We start from the raw sequence: 21,730 nt of genomic DNA, 5'->3' as shown, positions 1-21,730 counted from the left end.
TGCCACTGTACTTCAGCCTGGGTGACAGAGCGAGATCCTGTATCAAAAAAAAGGAGAGAGAGTAAACAGAACATAATTCTAGAATAATGTAATCTTACTAAAACTGAACAAATGAAAAAGGTTTCTAAGTCTAAATATACACCATTCTAAGACTGGCTTCAAAAAAAATTGTACTTACTCTGTATTTGGGATTGTGTTCTTAAAATCTACCATAAATAGTAGTATTAAGGTCAATTGTACTAAGCTAAGATAGTACTAATATTGCATAGGAATTAGGATTAGAACTAAAAAGCAAATAGGATATATTTTAAAAGTATATTTTCAAGCTTCAAAGTGCTAACAAGATAGGGAAGAACCACTTGATCAAGATCTGAGAGAAGATAAGATTTGAGAGAGATGAGCCTGGTTATTGTGGCTTCTTTTGTATGAAGACATATGACTTGAACTACACAGTCTTCTGGACTAGGGAGATAAAAACATAGTCCAGGTCTAACCAAAGGGTGGGAACCCTAGTATACCATGCTTTGAGCTAGGACGCTGTAGGGATAAACCCCAGGAATAAGAGAACTGAAAGAACCTTAGAATGGTGAGCTGACTTTTGTAGCCTTTTTTACCCTGGGGGAATTTGCTGATTCTGGGCATGGGCAGGGCTCTGAGAAGCAGATTCTGTAAGAGCCCTTTCTGGGAACAAGAAACCAGCAGTGCCTTTGTCGAAAATGAAGGGAACTTCATGCATACAGCCAGTATTCCATTGGGATATTTGCCAATTCCTGGGGCTCTGCAGAATGGAAGGCTAAAAGTCTTGCTGGAGAGCCTTTGAAAAGCTGGGCAGACATTTTGGCAGTCTCACAAGATACAGATTAGAGTTACAAACCTGCCAGAGGAAGAAGCCCCAATCAATGCCATACTCTCAGTTAACAACCCTAAAGGGCTATGCCCTTGGACATAAGTAGCTTAAACTTTACCAGAACTACAACCCACTATCAACATAGTCCTTAATTAGGTTAAGCTGATAAGCTACCATTACTTTTGCCTACTAGAGGGAAGAGAAACCCTTTCTGGAGACATTATGTAAAAAATTACAGGGAATGCCAAAAGACAAGATAACATGATCAAAAACCAAGAGATAAACACAGACACTATAAGCAGATCTGCAGATGATCCAGATATTAGAGTTATTCAAAAAGGATATAAAAATAACTATATTCATGTTCAATTAAATAGGAAAGGAAGTAGAGAAAATAGATTAAACAATGGATAATTTCAACAGAGAATTGTAATATATAAAAAGGAATCAGGAAGATAGTATGGAGGTTTCTCAAAATGTAAAACATAGATTACCATATGATCTAGCAAATCCACTCCTAGGTATATATACCAAGAAAATTGAAATCAGGGATTCAAACAGATACCTACACACCAATGTTCATAGTAGCATTATTCACAATAGCCAAAACGTGGAAACAACCCAATTGTCCATCAGCAGATGAATGGATAAACAAAATGTGGTATATACATACAATGGAATATTCAACCATTTAAAATAATGAAATTCTGATGCATGCTACAACATAGATGAATATTGAAAAAATTATATTAAGTGAAATAAGCTAAACACAAAAGGACAAATATTATATGATTTTACTTATATGATATATCCTAGAATAACAATTACATATAAACTGGTAGAAGAATAAACAGAATTAAAGTGTTTAAGGTCCTTGCAATATTGTAGAATAGGGTAAAAGTAAAAGTATCTACAGTTAACTGTAGATTTCATTTTTTTGTTGTTTTTTTTTGAGAGAGAGAGTCTTGATCTGTTGCCCAGACTATGGTGCTGTGGTGTCAGCCTGGTTCACAGCAACCTCAAATTCCTAGGCTCAAGCAATCCTTCCGCCTCAGCCTGTCGAGTAGCTGAGACTATAGACATGCGCCACCATGCCCGGCTAATTTCTTTTTTCTATATATTTTTAGTTGTCCAACTAATTTCTTTCTATTTTTAGTAGAGATGGGGTCTTGATCTTGCTCAGGCTAGTCTCGAAATCTTGACCTCCAGTGATTCTCCCGCTTTGGCCTCCCAGAGTGCTAGGATTATAGACATGAGCCAATGCACCCGACCTAGATTTTGATAATTCAGGGATACATATTGTTATTTCTAGGATAATTAAAAGAATAATCAGTCATGGCCCAGCGCGGTGGCTCATGCCTGTAATCCTAGCATTCTGGAAGGCCAAGGTGGGTGGATCATTTGAGCTCAGGAGTTTGAGACCAGCCTGAGCAAGAGTGAGACCCCATCTCTGCTAAAAAATAGAAAGAAATTAGCTGGACAACTAAAAATATATAGAGAAAAAATTAGCTGGGCATGGTGGCGCATGCCTGTAGTCCCAGCTACTTGGGAGGCTGAGGCAGAAGGATTGCTTGAGTCCAGGAGTTTGAGGTTGCTGTGAGCTATGATCATGCCACAGCACTCTAGCCCAGACAACAGAGTGAGACTCTGTCTCAAAAAAAAAAAAAAAAAAAAAAGAATAATCAGTCAAAAGGAAGGCAAGAAAGTTAAAAAACAAAACAGAATAGGCAGGATAACTAGAAAACAAATAGTAAGGTGATAGATGTCATTGACTGAATTCCCTGTGAAACAAACTTAGAAATTTAGATTTCCCTGCAGCAAGTTTTTTGGGGTGGTCTCTTGGGATTAACATGTTTGGGGAGTGAGGAAGTAGAATAGGCTGGAGGAAGAAGTTAAACTGCAATGCTGTGGTAACAAAGGCCTGAGTTGACCCTACAGGGAACTCTGGAGCTGGAATGCAAAGGTCAGACCTTTATACCCACTCACTGACCAGTCAGTGGATACAGATTCCCATCCTCTGTCTCATCCTCACAGGGGACATGACCTTGGGCAAGGTTGTAGTCTACCTGGAGGCAAGTCTTTTTTTTTTTTTTTGAGACAGAGTCTCACTTTGTTGCCCAGGCTAGAGTGAATGCTGTGGCATCAGCCTAGCTCATAGCAACCTCAATCTCCTGAGCTCAAGCGATCCTGCTGCCTCAGCCTCCTGAGTAGGTGGGACTGCAGGCATGCGCCACCATGCCCGGCTAATTTTTTTGTATATATATTTTTAGTTGGTCAATTAATTTCTTTCTATTTTTAATAGAGACGGGGTCTCGCTCAGGCTGGTTTTGAACACCTGACCTGGAGCAATCCGCCTGCCTTGGCCTCCCGGAGTGCTAGGATTACAGGCGTGAGCCACCGCACCCTGCCGGGAGGCAAGTCTTAAAGAAGGATTTAGCTAAGAGCTTTTTAGTACCTATACTCTCAGCACTGAGGGAATGTGAGTGCTCCCAGCAGAGAGGAGCACTCACATTCCCTCAGTGCTGTGAGTATAGGAGATTTGGGTGACTTAACATGACATCACCTGTAGTATATTTAAACACTAATATATTAATAATTACATTAAATATAAATGGACCATTAAATATAAATGATTCTGTTGAAAGACAAAGACTATCAGGCTGTATTTAAAAAATCAAAATCCAACTATATTATATTTACAAGAGACACATCTAAAATGCACAAAGATGTTGAAAGTGAATATGAAGTCATTCTTACAAATACGCAAATTCTAAAAGGGAAACAATAGATTTAGAGGAAATCAACAGATATATGTATATATTAATATATATATATCTACATGTCAGTTTTATATTACACAGACCATACCTTTTTTTAAAGTCTAAGACCAAGCACGGTGGCTCACACCTGTAATCCAAGCACTTTGGGAGGCAGAAGCGGGAATATTGTTTAAGCCCAGGAGTTCAAGACAACCTAGGCAACATAGTAAGACCCCTGTCTCAACAAACAATAAAAAAATTAGCCAGGCATGGTAGTACATGCCGGTAGTCCTAGCTACTCGGGAGGCTGAGGCAGGAGGATTGCTTGAGTCCAGGAGTTTGAGGCTGCAGTGAGCTATGATCATGCCACTGTACTTCAGCCTGGATGACAGAGGGAGATCCTGTCTCAAAAAAAAATAAGTAAATGAAAAATACAGGCTAAATTAGCCCTTAGTCGCTTGAAATGTAGTATATTTTAAATTTGTTTCTTCCATGTTTCAATTTTGCAATATCTGCCTAAATAATTACCTGGCGTTTTCACAAATTATGGCAATATCCACATATACTTCTGGTCCTACTCACTACTATTTTAAAATGTGGGGTCTAAACCAATTTTCTTTTTCCCTCTGTATTACTGCATCAAGTGTTCTTTTATTTAAGTGGATTGAACTGAACCAAAACATATAATAAAATTGCTAATTTTGAATTTTAGGTATGTAAATATAAAACTATATTATCTCAAAACCACATTTAGCAAAAATGTGCTCAATAAAGATTACAGTATCCTGTATATGAGGTTTGATTCCTTCAAAACCCTCAGTTTCATCTTTGTGAACTAAGGAAGAATATAAAGAAGTACAGAGGATCCAAAAGAGGTTCCACAAATATTATTTGCTAGAATTTGAAAATATGGGGTCTTATTCTCTTTGAAAATTAGCAGTGTTGCTTTTAATTTTCCTCTAGTTCTCTTTTCATATTCTTAATAATTTAATATTTATTTTCAAGGTAACTACTATCATATGGCAATCATATAAAGAGTATAATTCATTTTAGAAGAGATGTCAGTCAACAAATATTTATTGAACACCTAGTATATCTAAGCTATTCTAGATGCTGGAGATATAGTGGTAAGCAAGATATACAAAGTTCATGCCTTCAGGAGATTACATTCTTATAGTGGAATGTGTATAATAAAGACAAAAGACAAGTAAATAAATAACTCAGGCACTGACAAGTGCAATGAGAAAAGATGTGAGAACAATATATAGTAGAGAATGGCGAGGGCATGCTCCCTTAACCAGAGTGGTTGAGAAAGCCTTCCTGAAAAGATGGCACTTTGAATTAGAACCTGAAGAGAAGGAAGCAATTGTGTGAAAATCTGGCAAAAAGCATTTAAGGAGAAAGGACAGTGAATACAAATGCCCAAAGAGAGGAGCAAGCTTGAGGAATCTGGTTAGTTTTATGTGTGACTTATGCAAATCTGTCTCATTATTTTAGTCACACCATGTACATTTTAAAATATTAAAAATAGTGTGGTGCAATCTACCACAGATGAAGAACTTCTTGATTACAAGTAGCTCAACTATGACCTGTCAATCTGTTGGAAAAAATACTAGTCATGAGTCAAAGAACCAGCTTCACCTTCCCTTGTGTACACTGTATGACTTTGAATAAGTAACTTCATAGGCTTGCTTTAAGTCCATTTTACAAGTGAGAAAAGTATCTCTGCCCTACCTGCATCACAGATTTTATGATGATAAAGTGGCGTTGAACCAATTGACTTGGCAACGTAACACTGAATGATGCTCTGACATGTCTATTGAATATAGAGAAGGTTCTCAAGTCCTTGACTTTGTATCATTTGGCCTGGGGCAATTACTCTAGTATTTGTCATCACCGTAGCCATAACTTTGTAATCTAGAAACGTTCCTAAAAGATTAAATGTAGCCATCCCATTTAGAGCATTGCCTCCAAGCTGAGAGCATTGTTTAGGAATTAGGGATGACAAGTTATCAACAGAATGTAATAAGCAGTTTATGTATTTAACCATCATGGTCTTATCTTGGCTTACATAGCCTTCTTCTCTACATGTCTCTAACTTTCTCCTCTTTCTCCATTTGTGTACAGGGGGTCATATCTTTTTAATGGTTTTGAGCATAAGCATTGGAATAAACGAGCTTAGGTTTGAGTTCCAGCTTTGCCATTTCTGAGCTATATAAGCTTGGGCAAATTATTTAGCCTTTGTAAAATGGGGATTAATAATGTTCTCACATCAGGTGGTTGTAAAGATAAAATGAGTTCATGTATATGAAATTCATAACACTGTGCCTGACACATGGTAAGTACTCAGTAAATAATAATTATTATTACTCTCAAGTTCCTGCCCTTGAGTCTGACTGGGACGATAAAACAGACAGACAGACACACACACACACAAACACACTTATGGGCGCACACATTATATAATCAGGGGTATTGGTGAGGTTCAGCCAGAGAAGCAAAACCAATATAAAGAGATTTAGACTAGGTGCAGTGGCTCACGCCTGTAATCCCAGCACTTTTGGAGGCCATGGCGGGAGGATCGCTTGAGGGCAGGAGATGGAGACCAGCCTGAGCAACATAGCGAGACCCCATATCCACAAAAACCAGAAAAATTAGCTGGGTGTGGTGGCATACACCCATAGTCCCAGCTTCTCAGGAGACTGGGGCAGGAGGATCGCTTAAGTCCTGGAGTTTGAGGTTGTAGTGAGCTGTGATGATGCCACTGCACTCTAGCCCTGGCAGCAGAGTAAGACCCTGTCTCAAAAAAAAAAAAAAAGATTTGCTGCAAGGAATTGGCTTATGCAGTTGTGGAGGCTGCCTAGGCTAGGCTAAAATCCATGGGATAGGCTCTCAAGTGTCAAGAAAGGCGGGTAGGAATTCTTGGTCATGAGCTACAGCTGCTATCTGTCAGCAGAAATTCTTCTTCATCAGGGAAGCCTCAGCAGTGCTCTGAAGGCTCTTCAACTGATTGCATCAGGCCCACCCAGATTATCTAGGAGAATCCCTCTTAAAAGTCAACTGATTATGGACTTAAATTACATCTGCAAAATACTTTTACAGCAACCACCTTGGTTGGTTGCTTTAATAACTGGGGACTGCAACCTAGCCAAGTTGCTACATCAAAAGACCATCACATCAGGTTAAAATGATTTAGGTTATACTACAAAAATATAAAGAAAGAAAGCATTGATGAATAGAGAGATACTTGTAGGTAGAATGGTGGAGAAAGGCTTCATAGATGTGGCAGAACTTCTGCAGGGCCTTATAGAATAAAAAGAATTTGTAAAACACTAAGGAGTCTTTCTTCTTCTAATTATAAACCAGACTTGCCTTAGCACTTTTATTCCAAAGAGCAAGATGCTGATTAACAGACCAGAAAATTCCCAGAACCATGTATTAGTAGCCCCTGAACCACAGCCTCAGTGGGTGCTTTTTGCTGCCTATGAATTGATATATTTTCCTCTTTTGTCTTTTTATAGTAAATCTTAAAAACAAACTTAGAATATTTAACAAATCATATATGTATTTCATATAAATATACAGTATATATGTACTGTATATAAATTAGTCTAATCTAGTAATCAAGTATATTTCTTATCATTCCAACATTGGAAATCACTATAGAATGTTAGTATTATTTCCCCAAGATGTTTTCACTAACCTATGGATACTTTTTTTTTTTTTTTTTTTGAGACTGAGTCTCACTTTGTTGCCCAGGCTAGAGTGAGTGCCGTGGCGTCAGCCTCACTCACAGCAACCTCAAACTCCTGGGCTCAAGTGATCCTACTGCCTCAGCCTCCCGAGTAGATGGGGACTACAGGCATGCACCACCATGCCTGGCTAATTTTTTGTATATATATATTTTAGTTGGTCAATTGGTTTCTTTATATTTTTAGTAGAGGCGGGGTCTCACTCAGGCTGGTTTTGAACTCCTGACCTTGAGCCATCCACCCGCCTTGGCCTCCCAGAGTGCTAGGATTACAGGCGTGAGCCACTGCGCCCGGGCCCGATGGATACTTTTTATTAAAAGATTTAGAGTAATGCTATAAAGTAATGCTACAAAGTAGGAGCCAAAACTGAGATTAATCTTGCACATTGTATGTTGATTTATAGTTTAAATTCAAGTTTATTGTTTTCAGTTTTAATAAAAGTATGAAACTTTACACTATCATCATTCATTATTTAGGGCTTGACTCTAGTGAAATGGATAATAGGCTTTTAAAACTCTGAGAAGAGAAATAAACTGGAGTGCTACATTCAGAAAAGCCAAAGTAAACTCATGAAAGTCATAAGAAATGAGAACTGTGTTCTCTCCTTTGTTTAGAGATAGCTCTCTAAAAATGAGAGCAACCACTAACGCTACTTAGGTGTGCTTGGAAGGACTCATTTTTTTTCCTGTTATGTTATTTTCCTTTTTCACCAAGCTAATTATATAATATGCTTTATAATTCGTTGTACATTTTCCTAATTATAGAAATCACTAATTTATTATTTCAGCAAATCCTATTTGGTGCCCAATCATAAAGAAATTTTGCACAGTTTGACTCTGTAGGTAAGATTCCCTTGACACAGCATATTTTGTTTGTTGGGTCTTTTAAAGAGGAGGAAAAAGAGGCAGAGAGGAATCCTTCCCTTCTATACATTTCTTAAGACCACATTGTTTAATATTGGTATCTTCTGACGTGTTCCTCTATAATTGAGAGTTGTATGGTTCCACCAGGGTAATAATGAGGAATTGCTTACCGCGCCACTCTAGCAAGCCTTTGTGACTGTTATATGAACACACCCTTTAAAATGGAAGTAGGAAAAGATGAAAGGGCCTCTAAATTTTATTACAGTCTCTTTTGAAATTCAATTTCTAGAGATAATGGTTTATTGCTTAAAACAACTAGCTTAAGCTATACTAAATTTAAGATATATAGAACCATGTTTTCAATTAGACAGTAATACATAACTAACTATATTTCATTTAGCTTGCCTTTGCTTAGGATCAATTGTTATTTGACTTGACACATTCATTTTGTGCCATTATTCTGTATTTTTAAAATGTACTGAACCAACCCTGCTAGGAACATACTGTTTTTAAAGTATAAGCTTATTTTTTTTTTCCTTTTAGGAAAAGCATAGCCCTTTTCCCTTCGTGCCCATTTGAGTTAGGTTACTAGTCTCTTCTTTGTGAATTTACAGAAAAATATTTACTGAGCAGGTTTATTTAAAATCTTAACAAACATAAGCCCTATGCTAAGGATAATTGGTTAAATTGTAGTAGCATTTCTGGTGGCTTTTATCTGTAATGCTGTACTCTCTTATATCATGTGATGTTCAGTGTAGTCCTGAGACAGGTGGTATCATTGTTATCATTACCATCATTTCTGGGAAACAATAAAGAGACTAAGATTTAAAGCCAACTTAGAAGAAACAGGCCAGCAATAAAACATCATATTATTTTAGTTAAACATTTATTTATTTATTTATTTTTGAGACAGAGTCTTACTTTGTTGCCCAGGCTAGAGTGAGTGCCGTGGCGTCAGCCTAGCTCACAGCAACCTCAATCTCCTGGGCTCAAGCAATCCTCCTGCCTCCGCCTCCCAAGTAGCTGAAACTACAGGCATGCACAATCATGCCTGGGTAATTTTTTCTATATATATATTAGTTGGCCAGTTAATTTCTGTTTATAGTAGAGATGGGGTCTTGCTCTTGCTCAGGCTGGTTTCAAACTCTTGACCTTGAGCAATCCGCCTGCCTCGGCCTCCCAGAGTGCTAGGATTACAGCGTGAGCTACCGAGCCCGGCCTAGTTAAACATTTATTATCTGCTTGTTAGCATTGTGCTCAAGCCTGGGGATGCATGTCCCTGCTGTGAAGATGCTTATAGACTAGCAGGAATATGGAAAGATAAAAAGGAGGGACATATAACTGAGACTGGGAGTAGGTTGCTAGATGTAACAAATAAAAATATAGGATGCTCAGTTAGATTTGAATTTAAAATAAACCATGAATTTTTTAAAATATAAATGTGTCAAAAGTATCACCAATAAACAAATAACTTTTCAGTATAAGTATGTCCTATGCAGTATTTTACTGGGCAACCCTAATGGAGACGGTCCCAGAAGTCTTTCTGGAAAAGGTTACATCTAATTTGAATTTCGAGGAATAAGCATTGCAGACAGAAAGGAGGCGTGTGCACGGCTACAAAGATAAGAAATGATGCTACATTCCAGGAATACCATTGCTAGAGCAGAAAATACAGGGTGCAGTTTACAGTGGTGAAGTAAGCAAGGTCAAAATCATAACAGACCTTCTGTGTCAAGTTAAGGAGTTTGACTTTTACCCTCAGGGCTGTAGGGAATCAATAGAAGTTTTTAAGCAGAGAAGTGACTGATCAGATTTATGTGTTAGCAAAAGTTTCACTAGTGGTAGTGTAGAGGGTGGGGTGGACAGGAGACTCCACAGCAGGGAGATCTGTCATATGGCAGTTGTAATAATTCAGGCACAAAGGGGTGACACCTTAAACTGTGGTATTGACTGTGGGAATGGAGGGGAAGAGACAGCTTCAAAGGATTTGAAGGAAATAATTGCCAGCTCTTGAGGATGAGCTGAATTTTGGGGGAAGAGGAAGAAGAAGAAATTTAGGACAACTCATAGCTTCCTTCCTCAGTGCCTGGGTAGATGACAGCACCTTTCACCGAGGCAGGGAAAAAAGGAAGAAGAAACCTTGAGGAGAGGAGGGCAGGAGATGGTGAATTCAGGTTTGGGCAGGTTGAGTGTGAAGTCCTTGTGTTATCCAAATGGAGACAAGAGATGTCCAGGAAGCACTTAGGCATTTAGGTCAGGAGAAAGGCCTGGGCTGGGATAGACCCAGGATTCCTCAGAGCTGTGGGGGTAAATGTCACTCCTGATGTTGTACAGAGAACCCAAAGAAAGTACAACAAAACCCTGGGAAACAGTAATATTTAAGATTGTGAGAAAGGAAGGAACTCCATAAAGACGACTCACAAGGAGTTGCCACAGAAGAAGAAAAACATGAGGAGAGAAGCCATTAGCAAAGAGTTTGTAAGCAATGTGGTCAACAAGGACAAATGCTAAATAATATAAGGATTGAAATTTGCAATTCAGAGTTCATTGTTAAAAGTGTTATGAGTATTTGCAAAATGTAATAGGGTCAAAGGTCAAAATGTATTGGATTGAATTGGGATAGAGGAAAATAAGTTGTCAGTGAATACAGACTGTTTCTAAAAACTGCTGGGAAATGGGGCTTTTTGTTGTTTTTTTTTAATTGTGGTAAAATATACATAACACTTATCAACTTAACCCTTTTTAAGTGTACTGTTAAATATGTTCACATTGTCTTTATAACTTTTTCATTTTGTAAAACTGACTCTGTACCCATTGAACAATCACTCCCCTATCCTTTCCCTACCACCTCTGGCAACCGCCATTCTACTTTCTGTTTCTACAAGTTTGACTATTAAATTATCTATCTATCCATCTATTTATTTATTTGGAGATAAGAGCTTGCTCTGTCACCCAGACTGGAGTGCAGTGGCACGATCACAGCTCACTACAACATCCTACTCTTGGGCTCAAGTGATCCTCGTGGCCCAGCCTCCTGAGTAGCTAGGACTACAGTCATGCCACCACTTAGCCGGGCGTGGTGGCTCATGGCTATAGTTTTTTGTAGAGAAGGGGACTCACTATGTTGCCCAGGCTAGTCTCAAATTGCAAACTCATTTATTGCAAACATTCAGCCCCACACAAGACCTACTGCGTCAGAAACTCTGAGACTGGGGTCTAGCAATCTGTTTTAACAAGCCCTAGATGATCTGAAGCTCCCTTAAATTTGAGAACATCTACTGTAAAACTGTTAGCTCCAGGTACCTCCCTAAAGATAAAGACTATAGCCCCAGCTGGTTCTTTTACCCTCTTCGTGAAAAGGTGTGGAATATCTCATCTTTAGCCAATCTGAATACCTTAGACACCTTTAATTTTACCATTTATAATTTATCATGCTATTTAACAAACCACAGATTTTACCAATAAAAGTCCTAATTTTCTAGTTAATAAAATCTCAGAAAAAGGCCAGGCACAGTGGTTAATGCTTATAATCCTGGCACTCTGGGAGGCTGAGGCTGGAGGATCGCTTGACGGCAGGAGTTAGAGACCAGCCTGAACAAGAGCAAGACCCCATCTCTACTAAAAATAGAAAAATTAGCCACGTGTCATGGCCCACACCTGGAGTCACAGCTACCTAGGAGGCTGAGACAGGAGGATTGCTTTAGCCCAGGAGTTTGAGGCTGCAGTGAGCTATTATAATGCCACTGCATTCTAACCTGGGAGGACAGAGCAAGACTCTGTCTCAAAAAAATAAAATAAAAATCATAAAATCTCAGAAATGGATCAGTCTTGATCAAGGTAAGAAATGCAGAAGTGCTTATAATATTTGCTTCTGGAGCATTGGCTTCCTGATTAGAACGCTGGCCAAGCACCTGTGGGTTCCTGACTAGGATATTAGAGGCACCTGGACTATACAGATGTATTATATGTGCCGAAGAGTTCTACAGTAAATTGCAGGTGGTATAACAGAAGTGCAGGAAAGAGTGAAGAGGATTTGTGTGTTTGTGTGAAAGAGATTTGAGCACCTTTAATGGCTAAGAGAGAAATCAGTAGAAAGGGAGAATGAGAGGTTGAAGATAAAGTGAGAGTGCAGAAAATGGTGAAGATTTAAAATAGCTGATATGGAGAATGGGGAGAGGATATTGACTAGAGACATGGAAGATTTTCAGACATTGCTAAGAACACAACTCTGCTTTTATTTTTTTTCCTTAGTGAAGAGAAATTGATGAGCTTGTCCGAAATATATTTTTGGAACATGAGTCTTAGAAAATTATTTTAAACCTAGTAGTATACATCTGTTCATTGTGATTGCCTCCTTGTGGTACAGTTCCCCTAGTTTATGAAATTATTCCTTCAACATGGTGGGTTTTGTCAAATGAAGCCGAAGAGTGCCATCTTCTGGTACAGTGAAGTATGTGCGAGCAAAAGGTGGGGTTAGTAAATCATAGTACATGAAATCTTAGGACTGGAAAAACCTTAGGTATTTTCTGCTGATTATCCTGTTGTAAAGTTGAACATTATTTATTTAGAATATCATTTTACTGACAGTGATTACACTTTGTGTACATAGCTGTGCTTGAAAAACAAAACAGTATGTGGCCCACCAACCTTTCCAAACAAGCATTTTGGAAAGTTGCTTTTGGTTTGTGATAGAAGCCACAAGTTGAAGAGCCTGTTCCTTGTGACTAACCTCTTTGATGCAGGGTTGGCTTGAGGCCTTTGCTCAAAACAAGAATCTGATTCTTGTAGCTGAATGCCAGAATAGTCTTCACTGCTTACCAATAAGTTTACTAATAAGATACCTGGTTTGTGCTTTTTAGAAAAATGTTTTAGATTTTATGGAGAGGTATTAATTTTGTCCTCAATGATGTTTTAAAGCCAAAACCACTATGTTGTTTGTGTTGGTTATTTACCTAACAATTACTGAACACTTGAATACCAAACTGCTGTGTGCTAGAGAGGAGGGAAAGATCAAAGATGAATGTGATAGAGTCTCTACCTTCAAATCATTTTGCTTTCTAGCAGAGAAAATAAAATGAATACAAATGATATTAGATTTTGTAATATAAGGAAAGAAGGGAGGAAGAATATAGGCTCAGGAAAGAAATATACACGCTAAAGATTATTTATTGGAACACGTGGTTGTGGAAAGGGCCATGTTTAAATCTTGACCTTCAACAGAGTTAAGGATAAAGTGTTTCTTAGGATTCAGGAGCTCAAGATGAGGATAGATGAAGGGAATAGCTCTTTAAATCCTATTCCGGAAGTTGTTCGTAATAGAATGCCCTACTTTTGGATAAAAACCTAGCTATACATTTCATTCATTCATCCATTTGGCAAGAGCCTTTTATATATCTTTCGTTATGTGTCAGGCATTGTGCAAAGTCCCGAGGAAACAAGGATGAAAGTCCTGGCCTTATTGGAGTTGCTTGGGTAGAGGGAATGACCAGAGACCTTTAGTGGGAACACTGGGGAGAGGCATCTGACCCAGCCATTATTAAACCTGTTCTGCCAGTTCCATTCCAACATAAGTAATTCTAGTTCTTTTACCTTACTGGTTAAAGGACAGGCTCTGGAGACTATCTAGACTCAGATTCCAGCTCTCCCATTAACCTGCTCTGCAAGTTTCCTAACCTCCCTTGCCTCAGTTGCTTTATCAATAAAATGGAGATAATGGTGATACCTATTCCACAGGGAGATTGTGAAGATTAAAGAGAAATACACACAAATCTCTTAGAACAATGTTGACATATAGTAAACACCATGACAAACACCCATGTACCCTTAACAAATCTTAAACTTTTGCCATATTTGTTTCATTTTTAAAGAGAAGTAAAACATTACAGGTACAGTTGAAGCCCCTTTTATCCTCCCTGACATTCTCCTTCCTCCCCCCTCAGAGTAAGCACCATCCTGACTTGGTGTAAGCTCTTGCCATCGTGTTTTTATACATTTACTACATGTGTATAGTCACATAAATAGTATGTTTATGTTTGCATGTTTCTAAACTTTAATAAATGGTACTGGCTGGGCTAGGTGGCTCATGCCTGTAATCCTAGCACTCTGGGAGGCTGAGGCGGGAAGATTGCTTGAGGTCAGGAGTTGGAGACCAGCCTGAGCAAGAGTAAGACCCTATCTCTACTAAAAATAGAAAAAAATAGCTGTGGGTGGTGGCATGTGCCTGTAGTCCCAGCTCTTTGTGAGGCTGAGGCAGGAGGATCGCTTGAGCCCAGGAGTTTGAGGTTGCTGTGAGTTAGGCTGACTCTATGGCACTCTACCCAGGCAACAGAGTGAGACTCTGTCTCAAAAAATAAAATAAAATAAAATAAAATAAAATAAAATGTAATGAAATAAAATAAAATAAAATAATATAATAAAATACTGCTCATAACATTCTGCAGCTTTTTGCACTTAACATTATGCTTTTAAGATTTTTTCATGTTGATATATGTGGACCTAGTTCTTTCATTTTAATTACTGTATAGTGTTTTATTGTATGAATATACCACAGTTTATTCAACTATACTCCTATTGGTGGGCATTTACGTTGCTATCCATTTCATTTTCCTCTCTTACAAACAGTACAACATCCCAGATGGCAACCTGAGGTCCTCCCTGGACTATACCTTGGCCTGTTTTCTTTGGAGGGAAAGATTTTGGTTACTAATTCAATTTTTAAAAATACTTACTAGTCTTATTCATCCTTTCTATTTCTTCTTGCATGATTTTTTTAATTATTTATATTTTTCTACAAAAATTGCTCCTTTCAAATGTATTGCCATAAAGTTGTTTCTGTTTTTCACTATCACTACCCTTTTCCTTCCTAACAATGTTTATTTGTGCCTCCTCTCTTTTTCTCATGATCAGTCTTGCTAAAGGTTTATCTTTTTGTTTGAGTTTTCAAAGAATTAACTTTTGTTATTGTTGATTGTTTTTCATTAATTGCTGCATTTATTTCTTCTACTTCTTTTGGGAGTTTACTATATTGTCATTATTTTTGGATTTTTTAAGCATCTTTAGTTGAGTGCTTACTTATTTATATTCAGTCTCATTTTTTCATCATCATATTGGAATTTGGAAATTTCTGTAAATTTTCCTCGAAGAATTTCTTTAGCTGTCTCCCACAAGTTTTGATATGTATACCTTTGTTATTGTTCAGTTCTAAATATTCTGCATTTCCATTGTAGTTTCTATTTTAACTTACAAGTTATTTAGAAATATATTTTTTAGTTTCCAAACATACATTTGTTTTTACTTTTTTTTTCTTTTTGCCTTTACAGTTTTTCAGCAATTTTATGTTCTCTTTTCTTTTGCAGTGGGCCATGTTTGAGCTATGGGACTTCAACCTTTTTTTCATTTATTTATTTATCTATTGATTTATTATCAGAGAATGTGGCCTATATGATTTAAATTCCTTGGAAGCCCTAAACTATGCCTGCAGGAGATTTCACTCAAGCTCCTGAGTAGGGCCTCAAAACCCACACCACCTTTGCATCAGTGAACAAACATGCCAGTGAAATTGCTAGCCATCTCTTACCAAGCAGATATGCTCAACAGATGGTTCGGCATTTCTTAAAAATCCCAGTGGTTGACCAGATGGGAGAAAGGCATTGAGCATCTCTCCATGTGGCCCCCCCCAAACTTGAGTCCAGGAACTAGATTGCTCTACTGCTCCTCTGATGATGAAACTTAATATTCTTAGTTATAGCCAGATCCAAAGGAGAAAGCAGGTCATGGTCAAGAGCCTGTCCAGGAACGTCTCTGCTCTTGGTAGCTGAGTAGAGCTACCAAGTAGAGGCAATGGCTCCTAAACAGCTCCTAGGTATTGACACATTGCAGGGCTCTTTTTTTTGTTTGTTTGTTTTTTGAGTCTTGCTTTGCTGTCCAGGCTACAGTACGTTAGCATCATTATAGCCCACTGCAACCTCAAACTCTGGGTTCAAATGATCCTCCTGCCTCCCCATCCCAAGTAGCTGGGACTACAGACATGCTACCATGACCAGCTAACAGCTAATTTTTCTATTTGATCTTGCTCAGGCTGGTCTCGAACTCCTGGCCTCAAGCAATCCTCCTGCCTTGGCCTCCCAATGTACTAGGATTATAGGCATGAGCCACAGCCCTGGCAGAGGACTTTTGTTCTCTATCAGGACTACTCTTATTCTCATAGTAAACTGTAAGGAGTATTGGTAGTAGGGCCCAGTGGGCAGATCTGAGGAGCCCATGCCATTCTGAACAGTATATAATAGTGATTAAGAGAATTGGCTCTTCTATGGCTTACCTTAATAGTATGTCTGCAAAAAAAGAAAATAAAAATTTTAAAATATATAAAAAATATATTAATTAATTAATTAATTAAAAAGAGAGAGAGAGAGAGAGAATTGGCTCTGGTTTGAATCCTGGCTTCATCCTTTTATAGTTGTGAACAAGTTACTTAACAGATATTTCTATTTCCTTATCTTTGTAATGGATATAATTACAGATTCTACTTCACAAGGTTATTGTCAGGATAATAAATGTATAGCACTAGGAACAGTGCCTGACACCTAGTAAGCATCCAGTAACTGTCAGTCAGGTTATTGTATCAAAAATTATTACGTATTCTATTCCCTGAGCTGTTTTCATCCCAGTCCTGCATTTCAACTGGCTTTCATGTGCAGTTTCTCCATCCATCTCTTGGTTGGCTGAAATTCATTCTCTAATAATTTCTTCAAGAGATACTAATGGGGATTATATTTTCTAAACTTTATATGTTCAAAAACATTTGATGCCTTTGACTTGAAGTTACAGAAACTCTTTACTTTGGAAAATGCTTATCCACCAAGCCCAACAATCAGGAATGGACATTATAAAAAAACATTCCTGAATTACAGCATACTCTAATTTTGCCTTAAGTTAAAGGCTATGTAAAATAAAAATAGTTATTATTGAGTACTTATCAAAGTCACAGATGATTTATACTAATTATATCATTTAATCCTCATAATGATGTTATAAATCAAGTACTGTTAACTTCCCTTCTTACAGATGAGACATTAGGACGCAGACAAGTCTCACTTCTCTCCCCACAGCCTTTGCTGGCATTGTACCTACCACTGTTGTCTGCTATCGAATGTGACTGTGGAGAAACCTGGGACCAATCTGATTTGTTACCCCTTAAAGGTGCTTTGATATTTTTGCCTGGGTGCTCAAAGGATTATTTGTTTTTGAAGTCCAGCAAACTTCAATGGGACATGTCACAAGACATACCAGTTTTTCTTAGAATATTGTATGTCCTTTTAATCTGTAGATTAAAGTGTTCTTTCAGGTATATGAAGTTTGTGTTTTTTCTTTTCCACTTACTCCTATTCTCCCTCATATGGACATGCTGGATATCTTTCGTCTCTTATATCTATAAATTTATCTCAAATTCATTTTAATTCTTTTAAAATTTTCATTTCATTTCACTCACTTTTCTCAATCTAGTCCTCATAAGTCTTTCTGGGTTTTATCTCATCCACCTTTCACCCCCATTTGAAATGTGACTTTCATTTCTAAGATTTTTAAATTTTTCTTCCTTTCTGAGTTCTATTAGCTTATTTTACATTTCCTTCTCTTGCCTCATCATTTCTTCTTATTTTAAATTATTTGACTAAGTCCCTTGAATTCATAGCAGTATGTTTAGTATGCTTCATAGCAACATTTTTCTGGAAAATTTCTTTATTTGAAATATACTTTTTCTATTCCTTTCCTCCTAATTCTTGAAGACTTGCTGTATGGGTCTTTTGCTTGTTTTCTTTTGAGTATTACTCATTACTGAATGCAATGAGTTCTTCCTCAACCAGCCATTTGCAGGAAGCAACTAGACAGTGAGCTGAGCTGATAGCGAAGCTGCTTGTGGCTGTGGGGGTGGGGGGAGTCAGGGGGGAGAAAAAACAAGTGAAACAGAGAGACAGACACACATAAATTGGTTTAATCTGTATATCTTCCCAGCAACTACAAGGCTGTTCATAACATAGTCTCTCCCAACCCTAGTTCATCACCAGATACCTCTAGCAAACATGACATTTTTAAGGATTTTATCATTCAGCCCTGCCTTATCCTACTACTTCATGACACCAAATAGAGTCCTAAGGAGTTCCCCCAGCTTGTGCCCCTTAAACCTTGATTGCAAACCAGGGTAATGGTTCCGCTCCTCAGATATACCACTCATTTGGTGCCTTGCCAACTTTGAAAACTGAGGCTACAGCAGGTATTTAATCTCAGCATATTTCTGGGCTCTGGTATAATCTTCACTGATTTTGGCAGGTCATCCTCATTCTTGGGCCTAGGGTTACATTGGTATCTTATTTTTTTTTTTTTCTTCCTCAATTTACATGTTCTCATGGTATCTTATTTTTATCAAAGAGTTTGTGTGGGTTTTTTGTCTTATTTTCCTTCTCATTGGTTGATCTCAAGGATGACAAGATGACAAAGATAACTTTATTTTGTTATATTAAATTATTTTGTTATTTTAAACTTTTTTTAAAACCAGAGCCATTTTAAAACATAGAATGACCAGGCACAGTGGCTCATGCCTATAATCCTAGCACTCTAGGAGGCCGAGGCGAGAGGATCACTTGAGGTCAGGAGTTCAAGACCAGCCTGAGCAAGAGAAAGACCCTGTCTCTAAATAAAAATAGAAAAAAACAAAAACCTTAACCAAGGAAGTAAAAATAGAAAAAATTAGCCAGGCATGGTAGTACTCACCCTTAGTCCCAGCTACTTGGGAGGCTGAGGCAAGAGGCTCACTTGAACCCGGGAGTTTAAGGTTGCTGTGAGCTAGGCTGATGCCACGGCACTCTACCCAGGGTGACAGAGTAAGACTCTGTCTCGTTTATAAATAAAAACATGCATACATACATAGAGTGCTTCTACTCTTGGAGGGAGTAGATACCATACCAGCTCGGTACCAGCATGGTACCATACAATGTTAAGTGGGAAAAATAGTTTCAGAATTCTTTGCACACCCCAGTAGCAACAAGGTCTCTCATCATCATATAGCTAGTAAGTAACAGAGCTGGATTCATATTCATGTCTGTCTAAATCCAAAGCCTGTGTTCTTTTCATTATAGAATTTCTCTTAACCACTTCGGTACCAGTGCTGACTACTACAGTAGACAGCCACAGATGAACACGCACAGCGACTTTAGCCGACAGCCGTGATATGACTTTTCTAATTTTTCATTATTAAAATAAAATTGTAAACATTTAAAAATAACATAATGAGAACATATGTGTATATGTTACCTATTCTGATTTACATTACAAGTAAAGCTGCCTGTAAAGTGAAACAAGCTTTCAGTGCTTTAAAGCTTTCCTCACCACACAAGAGCAAAACGGATTCGTCGTCAATGCACAGCACAGACCATCGTGCGGACTGTGAGTGCCGGCTGTGGGCGAGGTTTCCCGGCCTGTGAGCGCCGTACCAAAGTGGTTAAAGGACATAGATATCTCTTTATGGTGTCTTTCTTATGTTTCTTCTCATGAACATTTTTCTATTAACTACTTTTTTATTTCCTGGTTTTTTAGTGTGACAAGTACAAGACTGGAGTTATTGATGGGCCTGCATGTAATAGCCTCTGTGTTACAGAAACTCTTTATTTTGGAAAATGCTTATCCACCAAGCCCAACAATCAGGTATGGACATTATAAATAAACATTCCAGAATTACTGCATACTCTAATTTTACCGTAAGTTAAAGGCATTGTTAAAAGAATTCTTGAACCAGAGTTCAAGACCTTGATGGCATGTTATAAGTATTTCAGTTTTGTATGCTTTGATTCCTTCATTCAACACATATTTATTAATACCCTATTCATAGTATATTCCTGACACTGTTTTAGTTACTAGGAATACAATGGTGATTAACAAGATAACTTCCCTTGTGGACTTCACATTATCTTAGAGGGATGGGAGGCACAAACAATTGATAGATAACTAAAAAAAAATTATAGAATACAGTGTGTTCTGTAGAGGAGATACATAGGGTAAATTGATAGATAATGTAGGGTCAGGGATGGTAGAGATTTGTGTTAGAGGAGTTGATCAGGGAAGACCTTTCTGAGATCAAAGATAACATTTGAGTTCATACCTGAATGAAGAATTAATCTACAAGAACTGGGAAAAGGATAGGATGACCTAAATCACAAAAAGAAGAACTACAAACAGCAGATAAACATAATGAAAAAAATCCTACCTTTCATCAAAGAAATAAAACACTAGGATACTATTGGACTAGAAGAAAATACAACAAAACATCCTTGGGCAGTGGAAAATTGCATTTTATGATCATGTTATAGTTTCTACATTTTTTCAGTATATGCATTACACTTACAGAAATTTAAAATAATTTTAAGTTGATAATACTAATCATGTTTAAGAGGATTTCTGAAGCACAGTCTAACATCTGAATGTGTACTGCATGCCAGGCACTGTTGGGCATTGGGAAAGAGTGTGGCAATGAGACAGATAAAGCCTCTGGCCTCGTGTGCCTGACGTTCTAATGTGAGAGAAGACAGATAATAATGAGTTGATAAAAACATAAATATGATCATTTCAGACAGTGCTAACCACTGTGAGGATAATAAAACAGGGTAATGGATTAGAGATGACCTGCAGTTGGAAGAGGATCTATTCTAGGTAGGAGTCGGGGAAGGCCTTTCTAAGGGCGACATCTGATCTGAGACTTGAATGATGTAAAGAAGCCAGCTAGGTGAGGATCTGGGAAAGGACATTCCAGACAGAACCAACAGCAAGTAAAGCAGGTTGTGAAACAGGAATAGTGTGGTGTGTTCAAAGAACAGAGAGACCAGTATAGCTGGGACTTAGGAACCAGTGAGTAAGTGGTACCAGATCAGGTTGGAGAAGTTGGCAAGGCCAGCTCAAATGGAACCTAACAAGCAATGGAAAGAACCTTGGACTTTTTCCTGATTGAATTGGGAATTTATTCAGAAGGCTTGGAACAAGTGAGTGCTATAATCTGCTTTGTTTGGATTAATATTATTAATTAACATGATCCCATTGGTTTTCATATAGAAGTAAGAGGGGCAGCCTATCCTGATAATTAAGACCATGAGCTCTTTTAGGCATGTTCCTTCACCTGTCTTTGCTTTAGTTTCTCCGTCAGTGAAATGAAGATAATAGTACCCACCACTAGGATTGGTACAAGGATTAAAATAATAAAATAAATTAGTAGACCATAGGACATATTAAATACTATATAATATTAGTTTGATAAATAGCTAGAAACTTAGTGATTAATTCTGGGGGAGGGGGATTAAGGAAATAAAATGTGTAGGAACTTTGCTTTCACCTCCTTCCAATTTGACTTTTAAAAATATATATTTAGTCATGCATTAAAAAAATTAGTTTAAGGAAAAGAATCCTTGGAGTATGGTTTCAAATTTGCAGTTCAAAAATAAAGTCACAGCTCAATCTCAGTGTTCTGATGCT

The 21,730-nt window shown here is 37.8% G+C and overlaps 1 protein-coding gene across 1 annotated transcript in view; it reads left to right on the top strand.

Moving 5' to 3' along the window:
• Positions 1-21,730, top strand: part of DIPK1A (divergent protein kinase domain 1A) — a 95,943-nt gene that overhangs the window by 71,087 nt on the left and 3,126 nt on the right. Inside the window, exon 3 of the mRNA XM_012790924.3 lies at positions 19,808-19,915. Coding sequence (XP_012646378.1) covers positions 19,808-19,915 — 108 coding nt within the window. The remainder of the gene's footprint in view (positions 1-19,807; positions 19,916-21,730) is intronic.

Source organism: Microcebus murinus, chromosome 2 (genome assembly GCF_040939455.1).
Source record: "Microcebus murinus isolate Inina chromosome 2, M.murinus_Inina_mat1.0, whole genome shotgun sequence".
In the NCBI taxonomy this organism is placed as follows: Eukaryota; Metazoa; Chordata; class Mammalia; order Primates; family Cheirogaleidae; genus Microcebus; species Microcebus murinus.
This window is presented reverse-complemented; position numbering and strand designations above follow the sequence as displayed.